The sequence below is a fragment of the Manacus candei genome, unplaced genomic scaffold (assembly GCF_025592945.1).
Source record: "Manacus candei isolate 608988 ecotype Guabito, Panama unplaced genomic scaffold, ASM2559294v1 h1tg000018l, whole genome shotgun sequence".
Classification (NCBI taxonomy): Eukaryota; Metazoa; Chordata; class Aves; order Passeriformes; family Pipridae; genus Manacus; species Manacus candei.
The window spans coordinates 5620370-5639638 of NW_026138066.1; the positions used below are offsets into that span (position 1 = coordinate 5620370).

The 19269-nt window shown below is 43.7% G+C and overlaps 1 protein-coding gene across 1 annotated transcript; it reads left to right on the forward strand.

The window, feature by feature from the left end:
- Positions 1-64: 64 nt before the first annotated feature.
- DESI1 (desumoylating isopeptidase 1) lies at positions 65-17978 on the forward strand. Its single transcript, XM_051784847.1, has 6 exons — positions 65-371; positions 9506-9527; positions 10424-10493; positions 11133-11242; positions 11979-12101; positions 13237-17978. The coding sequence occupies exons 1-6, from the start codon at positions 98-100 to the stop codon at positions 13328-13330; spliced, it is 693 nt and encodes a 230-aa protein (XP_051640807.1). The 5' UTR covers positions 65-97; the 3' UTR covers positions 13331-17978.
- Positions 17979-19269: the final 1291 nt, after the last annotated feature.

The window sequence follows — 19269 nt, forward strand, 5'->3', positions numbered from 1 at the left end:
ACGGGAGGCCTTGTCCGGCCCCGCCCCCCGGCCGTAGCTCCGCCCCCCGCAGAGTCGCGAGTGACGGAGCGGCCCGGCCGGCGCGCGGTGGCCGCGCATGCGCACAGACAGGGTCGCCCCTTCCGCCCCGTCTGTCACCTCCCGGCTGGTGCCGCCGCACCCGCGACCGGCACCGGCACCACCTGTTCCCCCCGCTCCCCTCCGCTTCCCAGAGGGAAGGGCCGTTCCACCTTGTCTGCAGGGGCTCCGGTTGCCGCCCGGCGGCCGCGCCCGCGCCCCCATGGAGGAGCCGCTGGCGCTGCACCCCGTGAAGCTCTATGTGTACGACCTGTCCAAGGGCATGGCCCGGCGCCTCAGCCCCCTCATGCTGGGTAAGAGCACGGCGGGGCACCGGCGCCGCCCCGTCCCGGCCGCCGCCTCCCAGCCGCTCGCGTCCCCCACCGGCCGCTGCGGCCCGGCCTCGCCGTGCCCGCAAACGGCGCCGAACTCGCCGCCTCCAGCGCCGGGAGTGGCGATCTCCGCCCGGCATCGCGCTCCCGAGGGAGCGGCCCGCCGGGAAAGGGCTCCCTGAGGGCGCACCGGGTGCGGCGGGAGCCAGCGGGCGCAGCACTGCTCAGGATGTGCGAGGCTGGCCCGGGGGCCGGGGCGGGGGGGCTCGGCGGGGTTTGGCTGCAGCCCCTGTCCCCACTGTCAGCGGGACCAGCTCGGCCGGTGCGGCAGCTCCAGCCGCGCTGGGTCCGGTCGCTTCTCCCGCATCTGCCCACTGCCGCTGCGCTGGTGGTATTTACTAAAGGCGAACTGTTCCTTAGCTCCTGAAGGGAGGGACAGCTCAGCTCCCGATAGCCCGGTCTGCCGTGGCGCCTCGGCAGGAAGGCTGAGCTGGAGGAAAGGCGGCCGCTGTTTACAAGGTTACAGAGTCCAAGCGGCTCCATGTTGTGGCGAGGCCGGGCTGGGCTGGCGATGTGCAGCCATCCGCTCTCTCCTTCGGAAAGTTTGTAGGAGTGTGCTCTGTGTCTTGTTAAAAATGTGTGCGTTTCCAGCTGAACCTTGGACTTGGGACACGACCCAAACTTAGGTTTTTCTTGAAGTTTTGGAAGCGTGAATTAGGAATGCAACAACAGAGTGTTTTATACCTGTTACATGTAGACTCTGGCCCATGTCAGACCAGCAGTCTGTGTGGGATAAGACTTCTCAACAGGCTCACTGTCTGAACAGATGGTTCTGTGTAATCTTGGTTTACAGTTTGCTGGCACTTTGCTCATCTGCACTACGAAGAGATTCTGTGCTTTCCCACAAGCTTAAAATGAAAGTCCAGATAACTCTTGGCATGAAGTTTCATGCACGTCAACAATAGGCCTGCAAAGTTGAGAAGAAAAGATTATAGAAATCATATGTGATGTTCTCTGCTAGCCAGACAGCAGCAGCAGCTTTGGGAGATGCCTATTTCCTGCACTGGATAACCTCTAAACTTTTCGTGTGGTCAGAGTGGCTTCTACTGTAGCCCTTAGGGAAGTAACTTTTCACCTGTTAGGTCATAATAGCCGTGTTTTATCTTGTGCTTAGAGTTAGAAATCTTAAGATGCAGATTACATACATGCAGGATTTACTTGTGTTTGAATTGAGCAGAATTTAACTAGTCTTATTTCAAAGTGTTGGTCCAAGCAAAGACTTCACCAGAAATAGGTTGTCACTGTATTTATCTCCATGCCAATATTCACACAAATCAAACAAAGGCTTTTTAGCTGTCTTCTTACCCACAAAGTAAATTTTGAGTTCTTGTAGCTTTCTGAACTTCTACATAAAAACACTTAGTGCATTACTTCATTTTTGGTACTTTCTATGCTACCCAAACAACAACTTGAAAGCTTTGCACTTGTGATACAGTTTGCTATGAAATTTCTAGGAATCTAAGCACTGAAAAGGGAAAGTTAAAAACCTGAGCACTTCTCTGGGTAACCAGGGAAGTGCTGCTCACTAGTATTGCCTGGTGACTAGCTGAGTTCAGACGTGATCATGGAACAGGGCCAACTAGGCCTGCGTGGTCACAGTGACAATGCAGACTGCAGAATATTTGAGATTATGTGGATCCAGTGATGGGGTTTCCCATAAAACAAATTGCTGTTTCTTTCTGACTTCCTTCAAGTGTCTTCTGTGCATTTACACTCAGCTCTGTCATATCTCCAGGTGATTTTGGAAACCTCCCCAAGAGCAAAGTGATGGAGAGAATACTACTCTTGCCTCATGTGTAGACCTTTTTTATTCTTGAAGAACAACAAGAATTGTTGTTATTTCTCTGTATATCAACTTTGAGATGGTCAATAGCTATTTTTTCCATTTTTTTCCCCCAGCGATGTTTTTAAACTGTAGATCATCAGAGAAAGTCAATGAAATTGAAGAGAAAGGCATTTCTTAAGGGATTTAATGCTAAATGTTTGTCATCTTTACTTATGGTACTCTTTCCATTGGTGCCAAGTTTGAAACAATACTTTTGCTTTGAGTGATAATTCTGTAACATTGCCTGTATTGAAATACATGTGTTTTAGAGAGAAAAAACAAATACTGTAATTGATTGTGCTAAAATCAATTTTTACCAGGCTCAAAACCAGCAGCTCAGGTCCCTTGCCAGAGGGGGATAAATCCTGTCTTACGGGACTGACCACTGCAAGAGCATCACTGGATAGTGTCTTCAGTTGTGCTGATAGGATCCAAGGGTATTGTGGATTATGTCAGCACAGCATTCAAGGATCAGTTCTCACTACTAAATGTTATACTGACTCTTTCAGTGTCAGTTCTCTCTGTTGCCTTCGAGTGATGAACCTGGAAGGCAGAGCTGTACAGCCCTGTTCACAGCAGACTTTGGAGTGACTTAGTCCCGTCTTTTGGACACATCTTCATTTTTCTTGGCAAGTTTACTTTTTTTGTACTCAAGACTCCTTTTATTCTTTTTAATTTTCTGTAAGTTTCCTGTAATTTTTTCAGTGAATATTTCTATTCTGAAGTATATATGACCAAATATTGCCTTGGGTATCAGAAGCAGCACTTTTAATTTTTATGTTGCTCTACATGCAACTTCTCTACAGGTACTATTTCCCCTTTTCCCCCCCACGTTCAGTGTGTGACTACATTTGTCTGTCCAACTATATGATCTAATTATAAGAAATGCTAACCTGAATGCAATAAGATTTCTGTTTTCAAGACAGAAAACATAATCCACCCTGATTCTGTGGAGAGAAAACAGGAAAAGAAAACAGTTCAACTTGCAGTGCTGATATTGAAGTAGATGTCCGAAGGCAGAGAAGTCTCTAAGGAAGATTAAAATCCTGTTGCATCATGAGCTTAAAGAAAAATGTCTTGCATTTCTCAAAGTTCTCCTCTCCTGTAATTGAGTGTATTGGTCATGTGACTCACAGAATGAGCCAGGAGCTTTGTTAACCACGGCAGCTTTGGCTCAGTGTAGTATGAATTAATGTGGAGTTGACTGGGAATATGTATTGGTTGAAATCTTTAAGTGGTGCATTCAGCTATAGGGGCTTAACAGCCCAGAGAGAATTGGAGTAAAAGGTAACTGCTGAAAGGAGGTACCTTCTCCTTTGTTCCTTTTTTCCAGGCCCAGCACATTTCTCTGCCTCTCTTCCATCTGTTCTGATCAGTTTTGAATTGCTTCAGCGTGAGATTCCATCAGCTTTGCTCCAAGCATTTGCTAGGGATTTCATGAAAATCAAGTGCATTACCCTCCCCCAGTCTAGCCTATTTCTTGGTCTCTCTAGACATCTCAAGGAGAAGGGAGCTGGAGCAGGCTCCTCCCTCTCCATTAGGTTTTGGTGGTATTTTTTTTTGCTTTGGTTGAGCACCCTGGGTAGCACATAGGAGAAAGTGCTTCACTAATTAGGGTAATTTTCAATTCAAAAAAAGGCAGGAATCTTAATGAATTGTCTAAGAAAATTACAACAATATGCAAAGCACTGCTAGAAATACCCGTGCTGGTTGACCATACTGTGTTGCTTTCGATTCCACAGGAGACCAGTTCACTGCTTTTTTTAGAGTCTTTTATGGTCTTCTTGGGCTTGCATATCCATTGCAGAGCATAGATAAAAATACTGAGCTTCCTATTATTTCTTTACTTTACAGCTCAAAAGGCATTGTTCTTGCACTGAGGGTTGGATGGCCTAAACTCTGAATGGTTAAACTAGATACTCATCTGCATATACAATTCCTTCCTTCATGTCTTGGAACTCTTCTGCCCTTCAGTCTAATAATTTGGGTTAATGTACAAATGCCACTTTCATTCAGTATTTAAAATGCACAGGAATAATCTACATTATTTGGCCCTCAAGATTAACAAATTACTGTAAAGGTAAAAGAGATTGATGAGCATCTAATCTCACTTGTGCTTGGCCTTCCAGATAAATTCAAGCATGGAAGTAATCCCGTTTGATTGTATTCTAAAATTATATGGGCTCGCTTGCTTCTATCAAAATACCCCTGTACCCAAACAGTTATACTCTCCTGAATCAGTTGTACAACAAACAAATCTAAATACTTTATTCTCCACATTCCTCTGACTAAGCTGAGGGTCCTGGAATTGTTTAATGCATTTGAATGTTATATTTTTCTCATAGGTTTCTGGCTCACGTAAGCACCGTGAAAGTATTTGAGCTATGAATGTTATAAAGGAAAAAAATAACAAATATAAAAACTTGTTATCTTGCCAGATCATACTGTGCCTTATTGAAACAAGTTGAGTGTTTGAGATGCTTAAGCACACATCTAAGCTGAGTTGGCATCCCCTCCGAGGTTCTAGTGAGTATTTTCAGGAAAGAGCCGTGAAGCACATCAGCAAGTTAAAAAAAAAAAAAGTAAATAAACAAAACCATACCCAAACAAAACAAACAAAAAGTCCCCACAAACAAAAAAAAAAAAAACAACCAAAAGATTTAATTATCAAGTTTCCAAAGACTTGCAATCTATCACCCATAACTGTCACAGATATAACATGGTAACTTTTCATGTCCATGTTTGTGGTCTATGACAAAAACAAGGTAGCTTGACTTGCATTTCCCTGGAATGGAGGCAGATCAAACTAAGTTGATTTGCTTCACGTTTATCTCAGGCTGAGCTTGCACACAGGCAATTTCTGTGGGAGAGCTGATACCTGATAACTTGGCCATGTGCACTAAGTGTTGTGTGATTAAGTGTGTACATTTAAATTTGCAATAACCTTTCCTATTCAACAGCCATTTGTCCCTTGAAATATTCAAACTCTTGATCATCTTACTGTTTCCCTATTTTACCTGGATGAACAGAATTACAAAATGGGTCAGGTTGGACGGAACCACAGCGGGTCGTGTGGTCCAACCTCCCTGCTCTAGGGCTATCCTAGAACACATAGCACAGGATTGTGTCCAGGCGGTTCTTGAATATCTCCAGTGAGAGAGACTCCACACCCTCTCTGGACAACTTGTTCCAGTGCACAGTAACCAGCACAGTAAAATTCTTCCTCGTGTTCAGGTGGAACTTTCTGTATGTTTCAGGTTTCTGCCTGTTGCTTCTTGTCCTATTGTTTGGCGTCACTGAGAAGAGCCTGGCTCCATCCTCTTGACACCCCCCCTTCAGATATAGTAGGTGCCCAGAAGAGTATCATCCCATCAGGGCATTCCTGTTCTGCATTATGAGCATGTGCATCCTTTGGATTAGTTTTACTGTTGGCATTGAGTGAAGGGTAACACCTGCAGTTTAAGGCTGCAAAGGCTTTTGCAGCTCCAATGTAAATTACTGGAGAATCAGGTTTTTCTATATAGTTACAGATAGCCTCAGGTTATGAGTAAATGTGTTGGTGTTGGTGGCAGTACCAACATATGGTTCTGCCCACACTGCAGTGCACAACAGGAGTTTGGAGTGTTGTGGCAAGGAGTGGAAGAGCATGAAATGTGATAATGTCTCCCAGTATCCTAGATGGTATTTTCAGTCCCTTCTTCTAGACCACTCAATTGACTACGAGATGGAAGCCCTATTGCACTGTAGGATTCTTTGGGGAGGTTCATGGCAAGCTTGAACTTAATTGGGAAGTGTCGCTGGAAGGCCTGGATACAACTTGTGCCTTAGCACTTAGAACAATACTGTATCCTTCCTTAGTCGCACTGTTGGAGCTGTTGTGTGTATGAAGCCTTCAGAGGCAGTGGGCAACATGTTTTGTATATAGTGGGCAACGTCCAGCAGAAAGCAAGACATAATTCCTTAGTGCAGACTGCCCTGATCGCTTTACCTGAGCTTGTCAGGAGGGGCAGTAGTGGTGAGCTGTCACCTGTTCTGTGCGGTGTCTGAGTCTGGGAGAAGGGCAAGAAGAGTCATAGAGGAGGATCCCCATCAGAGGCAAAACTTCAGGAGGAAGACGATTGTGTCCATGAAGGTTTGTACATAATCTCTTATATGATGCAGCAGACAAACAACATTGAGAGTTTTGCTGAACAGTAGGAAAGATTGCTGCCCAAGTACTCCAGAAGCTGGTAGCCATTGACTTATTCTTCTGTGGGTCAGTTTGGAGTTGAGATGACAACAGCCACCTCTGAAGCCTGGGATACTGCAGCAGCATACCAAAAGTTCTTGTTCTCAGATGTCTCTGGGTGATGCATATGTGGCAAATAATGGCAGGTTTCTTGGGCATGGGATTCTCCAACACTGTTGTCGTTGGAGAGACTTGCATGGTGTTTGATCAAGCACAGTCTGCCCATGACAGAAAGGGATTTTATTTTATCTGCAGCAAAATGGAGAGCTACCACGAATGCCTTATTGTCATCAGTGCTGCAGATCTGTCATGTGTTTTCCACAGTGCCAGCTTGGTTAATGACTTCCAGGAGCCAAGCAGAAATAGCAGGTCTGCAGCTTCATTAAGATATTCAAACCAACGCTTGGCACAAACTGACCTAGCTGAGCAGCCTCAGACAGACCTGCCTTGTGAAGACAGGCAGCTTCACTTGCCAAAAGCTGTTCTGTTATTGCCCTGGCCGTTGCTGCCTGTGGACTGCTACAGATTTCACATGTAGCAGTAAGGATTGGATTGTAGTCCAATGCCAAGTCTATTTCTTAAATTCTGTTTGCGGGTTTTTTCATACAATCAGAGAGTTGCTTCGTTGAAAAGGGACCTCTGGAGGTTGTGCTCAAGGTAGAGCTGACGAGCAAACTGTTCAGGGCCCTGAGCGGCTGAGTTCTGAGTATCTTCAAGGATTGAAATCCCATATGCTTTCTGGACCCCTGTCCCCGTGTTTGACCACCTTCATGATAATTTTTTTCCCTGCTTCTTACTGAATTGGGAATTTCCCGTTTTCCAACTGGCATCTGTCGTCTTTTCACTGTGCATCTCTGAGTAGAACAAGGGTCTCTTTCATCCGTACACATTAGGGACTTGTAGACAGGAATAAGGACTCTTGGCCTTCTCTTCGTGAGGATGAACAGACCAATTTTCTCCGCTCCTCTTCAATACAGTAGGTGTTCCAACCCGGTATGTCAGTGTCTTTTGTACTGTTGGGATCCAAAAGTGGACACAGCACTCCAGATGTGGTCTCATAAGTGTCAAATAGGGAGACAGTCACCTCCCTTGAGCTGCTGTCTGCAATTTCGCTAGAGCAGCCCAATGTGTACCCTTTGCTGCAATTATCTTTTCAAGTGGGAGTTGCAATTGCATGAGCAGGTCCTGGCAGCACCTATGACATTGTCAGATCTGATGTAACTCTTTCACCTGCACACAGAATCTAGCTACAAAGCGGCAACTCTATGGAAAGCCTTTCATCATTGTTTGCTGCAAATGTGTGTGAAAGTAAATATTAAGATGTTCTCTTTCAATTTAGCATGCAAAAGAGCAGGTACAACTCTAGTATGTACTGCCTTTGAAACAGTTTGCTTCTCTACTCTGAAGGATAAAGTTCAAGTTTCTAGCGGAAAAGTTATTTATTGTGAACAAATGTATAATAATTTGTTTATAGATGCACAGAACAATAACTATGCAAAACCAAGCAGTAGAACCTATCATAGGCCAGTTGCTAAAGTTAGGGCAGGTGCTGCTGAAGTTGAATCCTGCCTTGTATTGCTGATAAGCCTGCAGTGTCACTGGGTTCTGGCAGCTCTAGAGTGCAAGGTGAAAGCTGATGGGGAAAGTATGGAACAAGGGCCAAAGGATCGAGGAGCACAATGGTGGGACATGCTAAAGGGCCAGCAAGTGCTCCTAAGATACTGCAACACACTGCTCTGCTTCTCTCATCATTGCTCCTCTCTTTTGGCCTTCATCCTACTCCATACCTACGTTTCTGTGTGACGGGGAATATGCTTGCTATCTGACCATGATCCATGGGAGTGACAGATCAGTCCACCTACTTCAAAACTACGTGCACTCGCTTTACCTGATGTCTCTGTTGTCACAACAGCCTTTTCCCTGCCTCCGCTCTTACATGACCCTAGTCTGAAGCAGGTACCTATTTTGCTTCAGACTTGAGTGGAAAAAAATGTGTTAGTGATTGTTTTCCTGTGGCAGAGGAGCACTCAGCTTGGGTTCAAGAGAATACCAAATGTTGGTATGCACACAGTTGTTATGTTCTAAATCTGCTTTTCTGGGTGTTGTGCACCTTGCTGACAAAATAAAGTTATAGTATCTGTGATATGTGTCACAGCATGCAGTGGCTGCCTACAAGCTCCCAAAGGGGCACAGTACCAGGGACCAAGCTTTTAGGTTATGATAAATAATTGAGCCTAGAGCAGTAACAGCTGGTGACCTTTTGGAAAGAGGTTTAATCTTGAGCATAGAGAGATTTAGGTCTCCCACTCCTAAGGAACTGGAAACACATTTTGGAAGGGACTTTTTCTCTCAGACATAATTAGTTTAGTGGTGCCTGAAGTTCAGGCACCACAGTTTAGTGGTGCCTGAAGCAAGTCTTTCTTCTGTGTTCTACAAAACACAGAGTTTTATAACTTGTATAAATTTCAACTCTGCACTTTTCTACCCCAGTTCCCACTTAAACTGCTAATTTTTAAGGGCAGGGGGAGGGAGGGAAAGGAGGAAACCATGGAATAGATTATAGAGGTTATCACCACTGATCATATGTTCAAGTCAGATCTCTCATCAGTTACTGAAAAAGAGAGCTGAATGCATTCTGCTGGCCAACTGTCTGCAGTTACGAAATCAGCATCAAATTCAGCTCTTCTGGTCCTAACTGAAGACTCTATTTTAGGAAAGGGTTTCCTTTCTTGGTCCGTAGAAAAGCACCCAAGGAAGGTAAGCACTGGCAGGATAGGATGGCATTGCCACCTGTGCATGCCAGGAGGGAAAAAGTACAACAGTAATGTGGATAGAGTAGTTCATTTGAAAGGCATTATGTTTTTTTTAGAAACATCTCTCCGATGAAATCTTTGGTGTTGCTGTCATGGTGAAATATTAAGCATGGTTCTTAACTGATTGACAGAAAGTAGGCTGAAATGTGGAAAGTACATTGCTAATAACTCTTCTTTTCTCTGCATACAGGGAAACAGCTGGATGGCATCTGGTAAGTGACTAGATTTAAATTGCATAACGTGTGTAAAACACTGTGGTGTAGGAAGCATTTTCAATATGAGGTTATATATGCTTCAGATCTTAAGAACATTTTATTGTGGAAGAGAGACCAAGGCACTTTTTGTTCCTGAATGCAGATTGATGGTAAGATGGTGTACAATCAGGTGCTAGTTAAACCTCTCTGTTCAAAGCTCAGTGGACCCCATGGAAAAAGGTGGTGTTAGTGCACCTGTACACTTTTACAAGGGTAGGATGTTATCTTTGTCCCAAGTACTTTGTCATGTAATTCCAGGCATGACCAAACATGAGAGTAAAAGAGTAGGTGGGAAGAAGGTATTACAGAAACAGGCCTTCTGGCATGTAAGAGCACTGTCTCCATTTGGTTACAAAACAGCCCCCAGCTTGCTATAATTCATATCAAGAATTTTTATATCATATCAGGAGGGGTTTGGGTTTCTTTTAAAGGCAAGAAAAACACCAAACCCTTGTCCATCCATTTTTGCCTCTGTTGATCCATCTCCAGTGGTTGTCTGACCAACTTCTCAGCCGAAGTCTTTCCAACATACACCTCTGTCAGTGTGGTAGCAAAGTAGCTCTGTCTGTCTGTCTCTGTGACTTCACCCTCAGCTGAGGGAGGCTCATGCCTGGGCTCCTAGCTAAGACTGTTCTTTCGCAACCGCTTACAGAGTTACAGTAGGCTTGATAATAGTTGCTTCCATATCCATTCATGTCCCAGCAGATCTTGTTCCTACTCACAGAAACACATTGACCTTTTCTTTCAGTTATTCCCTTCGTGATGTCCTTGAGCTGATAAATTTACTGGTGATTTCTGTGCTAGGCTATTTCCTTTTATCCTTTGTTTCACCTGTTTTTTGTTCTCTATGGCAGGCACACCTCCATAATAGTCCATAAGGATGAATTCTTCTATGGCAGTGGAGGAATCTCCAGCTGTGCACCTGTAAGTTAAACTTAAATTTTCTGATAATTTTTTATAGGATTACCTGCTCAGAATTGCTTTTGTTACTGTCTTTTAGAAAAGCAGCAAGAGACTTATAAATTAAGACAGAGAATGAAGCCAGCTGCTTGCCATGGTTTTCCAGGGCACCTAAGGAAAAGGGAGCATGAACAGTGGGTTTAAACCCAAATAAATACAGGTTGGGGATTGCTTCTTCTGGTAGAATCTGTCTATCTAGAACACCTTCTGCATTGCCAGAGTGACACTTTGTCCAATTCTGTATTGTTAAGTTTTACATGCAGACTTTTTAAGATTAAATAAAACCAAGGCAAAACAAAAACATGATGCTTTCTCAGACCTTCTGTTCTTGGAGAGGTAAAATGGATAGGCTGTTGTTCTAAAGCAGAATTTTGCCACAGCTTAGAGCTTTCAGCCCAAAGAGCCAAATGTAACAGCTGAAAAAAAAGTTGCATGTTATTCTCTTGAGAGGGGAGGCCAGCAGATCTTCTTGCTCGACAAACACACTAGTAGAAGGCCCTCCTTTTGTGCCTGGACAAGTCACAATAGCTCTATTCAGCAGAGTCCTCCAAAAGAATTCAGTCTGATCATTTAACATTGTCTTCTGGCTATTAATTTTTACAGGGAGGGACACTTCTTGGCCCCCCAGACACAGTTGTTGACCTGGGGAACACTGAAGTCACTGAAGAAATTTTTCTGGAGTATCTTTCCTCTCTGGGGGAGTCTATGTTCCGGTAAGTAACAGCTTGTACTAGAAAATCTGTATATCAAAAAAGTGCAGAATGGAGGAAGGTACTGTGAAACCAGTCCAGCTCACAAAGCTTTTGTCTGCTTAGTGTATTATTTGGTACTCTTCAAATATGAGACTGGAAGTGATGTACCAATACACAAGGAGCTACCAGCTAGGCAGCCCTGCGGTGTGCCAGCCTTGAGCTAGGCTGAGAAAGCATTTTTGTGGGAAGTGTTTCACACTTATAAAATCGAATAATGCCTGAAATGCCTTTGAGAGAATCACCAGGGAAAATGAAATCTCTCAGTAAATAGCGCTTTGCCCCAGGAGTCATAGGTGAAGTGGTGCAGTAAAGCCGCCAACTTTCATGTGAGTAAAATCAAGGTCTTGAGTGAGTCTACTTCTCACAAGAATAGAAAATTGTAGCGTTTGGTGTTCTGGCTATCTTTCAATGTCAATAATTCCTGTGATTTCTCATTACTATTCTGTGGTTTTAAGTGACAAAACATGACCTCACTTATCCTCCCAAAACCCATTGTATTAAAGTCAGTGATGCAGAGAGATGTTATTTTCCACCCTGATTCAATTGAATTTGAGAGTGAGTTGATGTCTGTATTTTACCTATTTGCCTTAGAATTCTTTGGGGAGGGGGGTGCTAATGTAAGGAGATGTTCTTCATTAGCTTGTAAGATTTATTGCTGAGTCTGTCTTTATGTTTCAATTTCTTTTCTGTGGCACAGAGGAGAGTCTTATAACCTCTTTGAACATAACTGCAACACCTTCAGTAATGAAGTGGCACAGTTTCTGACAGGAAGAAAAATCCCTTCCTACATCACTGACCTTCCATCTGAAGTTCTTGCCACGTGAGTATGGATGGTCCTCCTCTCTGTAGCTGATTCATGCTAGTGCTTAAACATATGACAGAGTGAGCAGTACCAGTTTCTGCTGGCTCTGCCTAAGAACCAGGATAGGATTAAGGAGAAGATGCTATTTACTTGAACACTTACAACACCGTGTCACAAGTGCTAACTGGCACTGGCGTTGACAAAGAAGACAAGAGAAGGTTGTTCTTCTGCCTTTACTTAAACTAGTTATTTTGTGATGGTCTCTTATATGTGACCAGACAAGCATAGAAAGTTTCAGAAAACAGTGCAAGTTTGTTTTTTTCTTTTAGGAAACAAACATCTGTTAAAGATCGCTTCTCTAAGCACCATAATTGCAGTGGAGGTGTCAGCTTTGCTTGTGACGAGGCAGGGGAGATGTAATTTTTAAATTAATGCTGCAGTTTTAAAGCTAGGACTGGGTGGAAAAAGAGGATATGAAAAAGAAGAAATTAATTCCTGCTTGATAATTCAGATCAACTTATTTTTTTAAAACTCTCAGCTAGTGAGGATCCCAGTGGGATGATTTGAGCTCCATCATGTAGATCTTAATTTTTCATAACAATGGTATAGCACATTATTTGGGAGACTTGTCTGCTGCCCTGGGCTCTCAACATATCAGATCTCTCAAAACCTATAACAGAGTGAGTCATATGGAAAGATAACCAGGTGCTACAGATTGCAACAGGATTTATTCTGTGAGTGTTGATCCATTGTCTTTAAGGAAGCTAGAGGCTATTCTTCTGGCAGATCTCAGTATTGATGTACTTAATGGAACACTGCAGTTGCATAACAGGGATTTTGTTTGCACACTTAAGTAGAATGAATTACTGAAAGCTAGTTTCAGACACAGTATTACCACATTAGCAGTCTAGGCATGTTAGGACTCAGAACTAGCTTATATTAAATAAATTTTAAGTTCCTTAGTTATTGAACAGTAAACTCTCTTTATTATGTTAAATTAGTTTGCTTAAGTTTGCAGTGGAGGTTCTTCAAATTTGCTTCTACGATGGTGGTTTGCTTGCACTCTCTAGGAAGTGAGTGAGCTTCAGTAGTAAAGGGGAACAGTTGTTAATCAAGTAAACTATTTGAGATGTTTATTTCTTTACCTTCTCAGACCTTTTGGACAAGCTTTAAGGCCCCTCCTGGACTCCATCCAGATCCAGCCACCCGGAGGAAATACCTTCAGCAGACATAATGGACAGAGCTAACAGGAGTGACCGAGCGTGCCCAGCTTCAGCAGGCCTCTTCCTTTTTAAACACGAATCTACCAGATTTCTATTTTATAATTTCCCATCAGAATTAACTCTGAAGAAGTTACAAGACAAGTTTTAAAATTTCCTAGGGAGAGGATTTATCAGGGTGCATGTAAGACAATGCTACCAGAAAGGTTGCCATAATTTCTAATAGCATTATACTAATTTATAAAGGCTGTCTTGTCGAGTAGGCTGAGACTTTCTACGTAACTCCTGTGCTGGTAAGTGGGAACTCATTCTGTGAGCATTCAAGGGCCCATCACACAATTTGAAGTAAATAAGGGGGTGTCCTAACCATCCCTTGCAGACTTGCATTTCTTTCTCCTGTCACTGCCTGTATTATGGGGGTATTTGCTGAAGTCTGTAGCCAAAAAGGCAAAGGAAGTATTGGTAGCCTAGGAAGTGAAGGTGTCCAAGGATTAGTCTTCTGCATATTTCACTGACATTGTTATTTGCTCACGGGAAAAGCTGAACTCGTCTGACTAGAATATTTGCAGTGGCACAGCTGTGTGGGAAAGGTGATGAAGCTGAACCATGTGTCAGTGTCGCACTCAAAAGCTGGAACTCAGTGGAACTTGCTGTGGTGGGAGGGAGGCTAGAACTGAAGGTTACCAAGAAGCTTGTAATGCCAGATCCAAGAGTTATGGGAAAGAACCAGCTGAAAGAACAGAATCTCATGAGCAGAAGTGGTAGAAACAAATTTCAGGTGAAAGTAAATTGAAGTGAAATGTTTCCTTTTCTCGCATGTAAGCTTATCAACAGATAGACAGAACCTTGTTAACTATTTACCTTTGCATAAGAACTGTGTTTTCTTGGGTTTTTCTCCTTACTAAACCAGACTTACAGTACAGTAAGACAGGAATAGCATGGCAACTGCATGATAATATAAGTTGGACCAATTCTGCCTTCAATATCGAGTTGCAGACGCAGTAAGAGTTCTAACTGTCATTGATATTGCTGGCCTTTCCAAAGCAGTCAGCGACATCAGAGAGGGCTCTGCTTAAGAGAAATAAGTGCTAGGTCTCCCCAAATGTAAAGAAAATGAGGAGGAGTAAAATTAAGCTTTCCAGGGAGCAACTGAGTTTTTTGGGAAACATGCAGAAGCAGTCCTGTCCTTAGATTGTATCAATACTGCATCTACTAGTTTAAGATTTTTATAGCTTTGCAATTATTTGCAGTGGGAGAAGAACAGGGGAATGAAAGAATAGGCACACTGTTTTGTTTTCATGCATGTATATACACTATTTTCCTGAACAATTTTGTAGCAGTTACATTTAGGAAGGAACACAAGAAAGACATCGGACGAACCCCAAAATATTGCTGATGCTCCGTAAATGGGGATTGCACGTCCCAGATGCTGCTGAAAAAGCATCTATGCAAATGTACAGCCCTTTGTCCAGTGCTTTGTTGTGAAAAGTATTGCTGCAAGTTCAGTCCTGCATCTCAAACTTCCTGCACTGGAAACTTTCTGCATATCTAAAGGGAGTATCTTTCCTCTGCTGGGTTCTTTCTCCCAGAATAATGCAGTTTGATAAGTTTGTCGCATTATTTCTCTGTTTGGACTGTAATGGTTTGTATTTCTGAGGGATTGGAATAGAGGAAAACTGCAGTTTCATCACTGTCAAATACTCTGCTGCCCTGCAACTTGTGGAGCCACTGCACAGATGGAAATAGGGTAGTGTCAGTCCATTTTTTTGTGTACCTGCTTTCAGTGCACAGCAGGGGCCCCTGCAGCCCAGATGCTTCTTTCCTTGTCATTCTCTGCTTGTGCCATCAACTTCTCCTTAAGCATTTCATTTGATGGACTGGACTTGGAGATAATGGTAGCAGTTAGTACAGATTGCTTTATACGAAAGCTTTCAATCTTTCCCCCTCAAAGTGTCCTGTTTGCAGAAAGCATTCTATAATAAGTCATTTATTAATGCCTTTTGATGCTGCTGGAGGAAGGATTGGTGTATGTTTTCTGCTAAGCAATAGCTTAGATTTCCTGTTTACTATGTGTATCCTCTCCAGTCTTTTTTCATACCTATTCTGTGAAGAGTAACCAGCCTAGCCTTTCATCTTAATGCACACGACTGTGCCACAAAACATTGTACATCGTGTTAGAGATCTTGGAGCTTCCTTAGTTGAGCAGGTATACTCAAGCTGATACAGTGCAGCCCAACATCTAGGTATGCTAGTTTGGTACCTGCAAGCAGCACAGCTGTGCTTGCTTGTCTTTCAGCAAACTATCACTTCAGGTGCAGCTGCCTGTGGAAGCACTGGTGCCATGGTTTCTGCCCACTTCAGGACTTTTTACATCCTCTCAGGGGGCAGGAAAGAAAAGGAAGACATTCACCCCATGCATTTTGCAATCTGCCTTTTCCCCTCCTGAGCAGCCCCTTTGCAGAGATAATGCTCCTACTTTAAGGTCACTGGGTAAAATTTCACTCAGCCACACACTGTTTGCAATAGCTAGGGAGCTCCTGAGGGGGCCTTCTGGGCTTGGGACCTACACTTGTGTTTTGTGGCAAAAGAGCTGTAGGGGGGAATCCTGTTTGCTTGGTCTTACTGGGTAATAAGACCCCTGTACCCTGTAGGACTCTTAGGAAACCCATTTTCTCCAAAGATAGTTATGTATAAATTGCAGGACTGTGCCCTCAATGTTCCACCCCGCCAAATATAAACTAGACTGAGAAGTGTATGTAAGTGTATGTTGGTGATGAACTTCAGCCAGCTGATTGACAAAGGGGCAGGGAAACTGAACCCCCGAACGGGAACAGAACTCTTTTGCCCACACTTACTATTCTGTCTTGTATTGCTGGGGTTCCCCCGTGCCATTTTAAAAATGTTAATAATGTCTTTAGGCAGAAAGTGATGTTTTGATTTATTTGTGGGTTTTTTCTATTACAATAAAAAGAAATACAGCAAATTTCCTGTTTGAATGCATGTGCCCACGCAGCTGCCCAGCGAATGCAGCTGACCAGAAGTCATCATCTTTATTCTGATCCAAACTGGGAAGTGCAGGATGAGAAATTGTTCAAGCCGTTTGTGCCAAGTACTGCTACTGGAAGTAGTGGTGGCTACTGCCCTTTCCTGAACTGGCCACAGGCAATATTCTTATTTAAGTTCGGAAAAATTTTTCTTCTGTAAGTACTGTGGTATCTAAAATCATACTCCTGAGGCTTGACACAGCTCGGATGCGTTCAAAGATGATGTTCTGTCAGCACAGGTTTTGTACAGCCCTTGCTCATTTAAGTGTGCAAGAAGGAAATGTCTAATGTCTGCTGCTGAAGAAGAGGCCCAGCAGAGTTTAAACATGGGAAAAGGCTGTAAGCTTGATGCTGCTACTTCAAAATGGAAAAAAAAAAAAGCTAAGAAGTAGACTTCATGCCTGGGTTCCTCTGAAGCTGCACAGGAGATATTGGTGAGGATTATGTAGCACTGCCCCAAATATCTGGCTCTGGGGAAGACATTAATTCTGCTTGGTTTGGCCTTCTGCATGCTTATTGATGGCATCCAAATGATAAACCACACAGGCTGTTTCTGTAACAGTCTGTATCAGTGTAATACAGAGGAGGTCTTGTAACAGAAGGAGGTTGTAACAAAGATGCATGATTGTGGTTATTTTGGGCTGTGTTACTCAGATGTGGTGCTGGTTTGCTATCAAGTACTAGCACTGGCCCCACACAAAATACCTGCAGTTGGGTATTTTAAAATTAAATTAAATTTTAATTTATTTATTTTTTTTAATTTAAAGGAAAACCTTGACTTTACTGGCAGCCCTAGACAGAGTGTAAGACAGTTGCTCACAGCAGCTTACCTTCTAAACTTCTAACAAAATACATGCCTTTGCTACTAGTAGCAGAGATTTTATTCCTGATGACAGCTGCTGCCTATCTGAGCGGCAGTCAAGCGAATGTATCCAGTGGTTGAAGTGCAAAGTATTAAATAACCGCAACAGCCACAGTGGCCCTGCTCAGAGCTAACCTGGATGAAGGAACAAGCTGTACACAGCTGTGCACTTCACCAAAAGGCATGCTTATGCTCTCAGGGAAACCAAGATGTCCCAAGTCCTCACTGGGTGATACCAAATGGCCATGGAGGTGCTGGGAGAGGTGTTTTGACTCGAAGAGAGTTTCTAAAGCAGTGTGACAAATAAGCTGTAGAAAGCACAGCAGGTAGTTCCAAGTTTTGGAAAGCTCTGCTGGTAGCATAAACCTGATGGCACTGCAGGAGTGTGAAAATGTGAATGCTGACTGAATTTTAACAGTCTTCCCAATTCAGGAAAGTGCCCCGAGGTGGCACTGCTGCCTCGAAGCACAGGGATGCACCTGAGCCTGGGGAGAGTGGCTGAGATGTCCATAGTAATGTCAGTGCAACAGGCATGGAGCGAGGTCTCTCCCAGACAAAAAAGCTGCAGGTAGGACTAGGCAGGAGACAAGACCATGGGGCAGCTTGGACTACAGCAAGAACCTGGTAGCAAGGACACTACAATGCCAGGGTTGCAATAGGTGTGAGCTGGCAGGTTTTCCTAAATCTGTGCTTATTTCATCCAGACTGGGAAGTCTCGTCCTCATACCATACCATGGTTTATGGAAAATAAAGGCTTGCATTCCTGAAACCCTTGGAGTTCACTCTGTATCTGACCCCACGGCTGTCTTTTGAGAGCCCTGGGCATTAACTCGCAGTTCTGCTACATGGGAGAGCAGTTTTTTGGCTTTTGGTACTCGAGTACCCCAAACACATGAAAGCATTTCTGCTTACTCGTCAGCATGCCGTGGTAGGCACACTTTGAAGTATTCATATTCTGGAGTAAGCATCCACACATTGACTGATGATATGTGTAACCACACCTAGACAAGTCCTATAAATGAGCATAACCCTAAACTGAACTAAAAACTCAGTGTTCAATTGCATACAAAGCAGCTGGGTGCTGAGAAACCATTCTGGGAGCTTCAGTGCATCTGAGTAAAGAGTCCCACTTTCCAGAGGCAGGAGCCCGTAACTGGGTCTAATCCAGAAGGCCCCAGCAGCTGTGATTCTGCAAGAAAATCAATGCTGGGGCAAATAACACTTGGAATACCCATCCAAGACTGCCTGACTCACTATGTTGGGAAGGCAACTCGCAGAAACAGTGTGGAAACAGCTGTCCTGGTGGCATTAGCCAGTGGACAATGAATGTCTCCCCCAGAAAGTAGCTGAGGATGTTTTGGTAAACCAAAATTATTAACGTTGTTTCTGTACACCCTCCTTTCACTGACTGGGAGCAGGAAAATCATAAACCAAAAACAAAAAAACAATCTGTGAAGCCACCCAGATGCTTAATTTTGAGAGGAATCTGGTGGAGAACTGGGAACAGGGATTGCACAATATCCTGCAACAAATAATACTGAGGAAAAAACAATCAGTAAAAAAACGTCTTCCCCCAGTTCCAGCCTAGCTCAGCACTGAGCACCATTGGGGAAGGGAATGCAAGCTAACTGTTGAGCAGAAAGTATTGAATGTTCCACATAGGTTGTTTTTGATTTCGGAAAATAATTCAGGAATTATTTGAGGCGATGGCAGTGGGGAGGGGGCTGTCCACTGTCACATATCAGGCCAGCATGATATGGAGCCATATGAATATGATCTGACCAGATGGTCTAATTAAATCCTAAATGACTTTTGAACAGGTCAAAGCAAAAGTTACTAGCTTTGCGCAGAGGGTATTTTCACTTCTCCAGTGAAAGCATTAGCTATGAATAGCTAATCCTATTGGAAAAGCAAGATGAGGCACAGGGACTGAATGGGTGAGCGTGTGCTGCTAGGACAGTGTGAAGTGTCCTTCGCTAGGACACAGAAACACGCAGAGGAGCTGAGCTTACCGGGCAGCTCAATCCAGACCCACAGCCCCTCCGTTCCGGGGGGCACTG

Coding starts and splice junctions, on each gene's coding strand:
- DESI1 (XM_051784847.1), top strand. CDS start 98: ATGCGCACAGACAGGGTCGCCCCTTCCGCCCCGTCTGTCACCTCCCGG. Junction 372..9,505: donor CCTCAGCCCCCTCATGCTGG/GTAAGAGCACGG, acceptor CTCTGCATACAG/GGAAACAGCTGGATGGCATC. Junction 11,243..11,978: donor CTGGGGGAGTCTATGTTCCG/GTAAGTAACAGC, acceptor TCTGTGGCACAG/AGGAGAGTCTTATAACCTCT.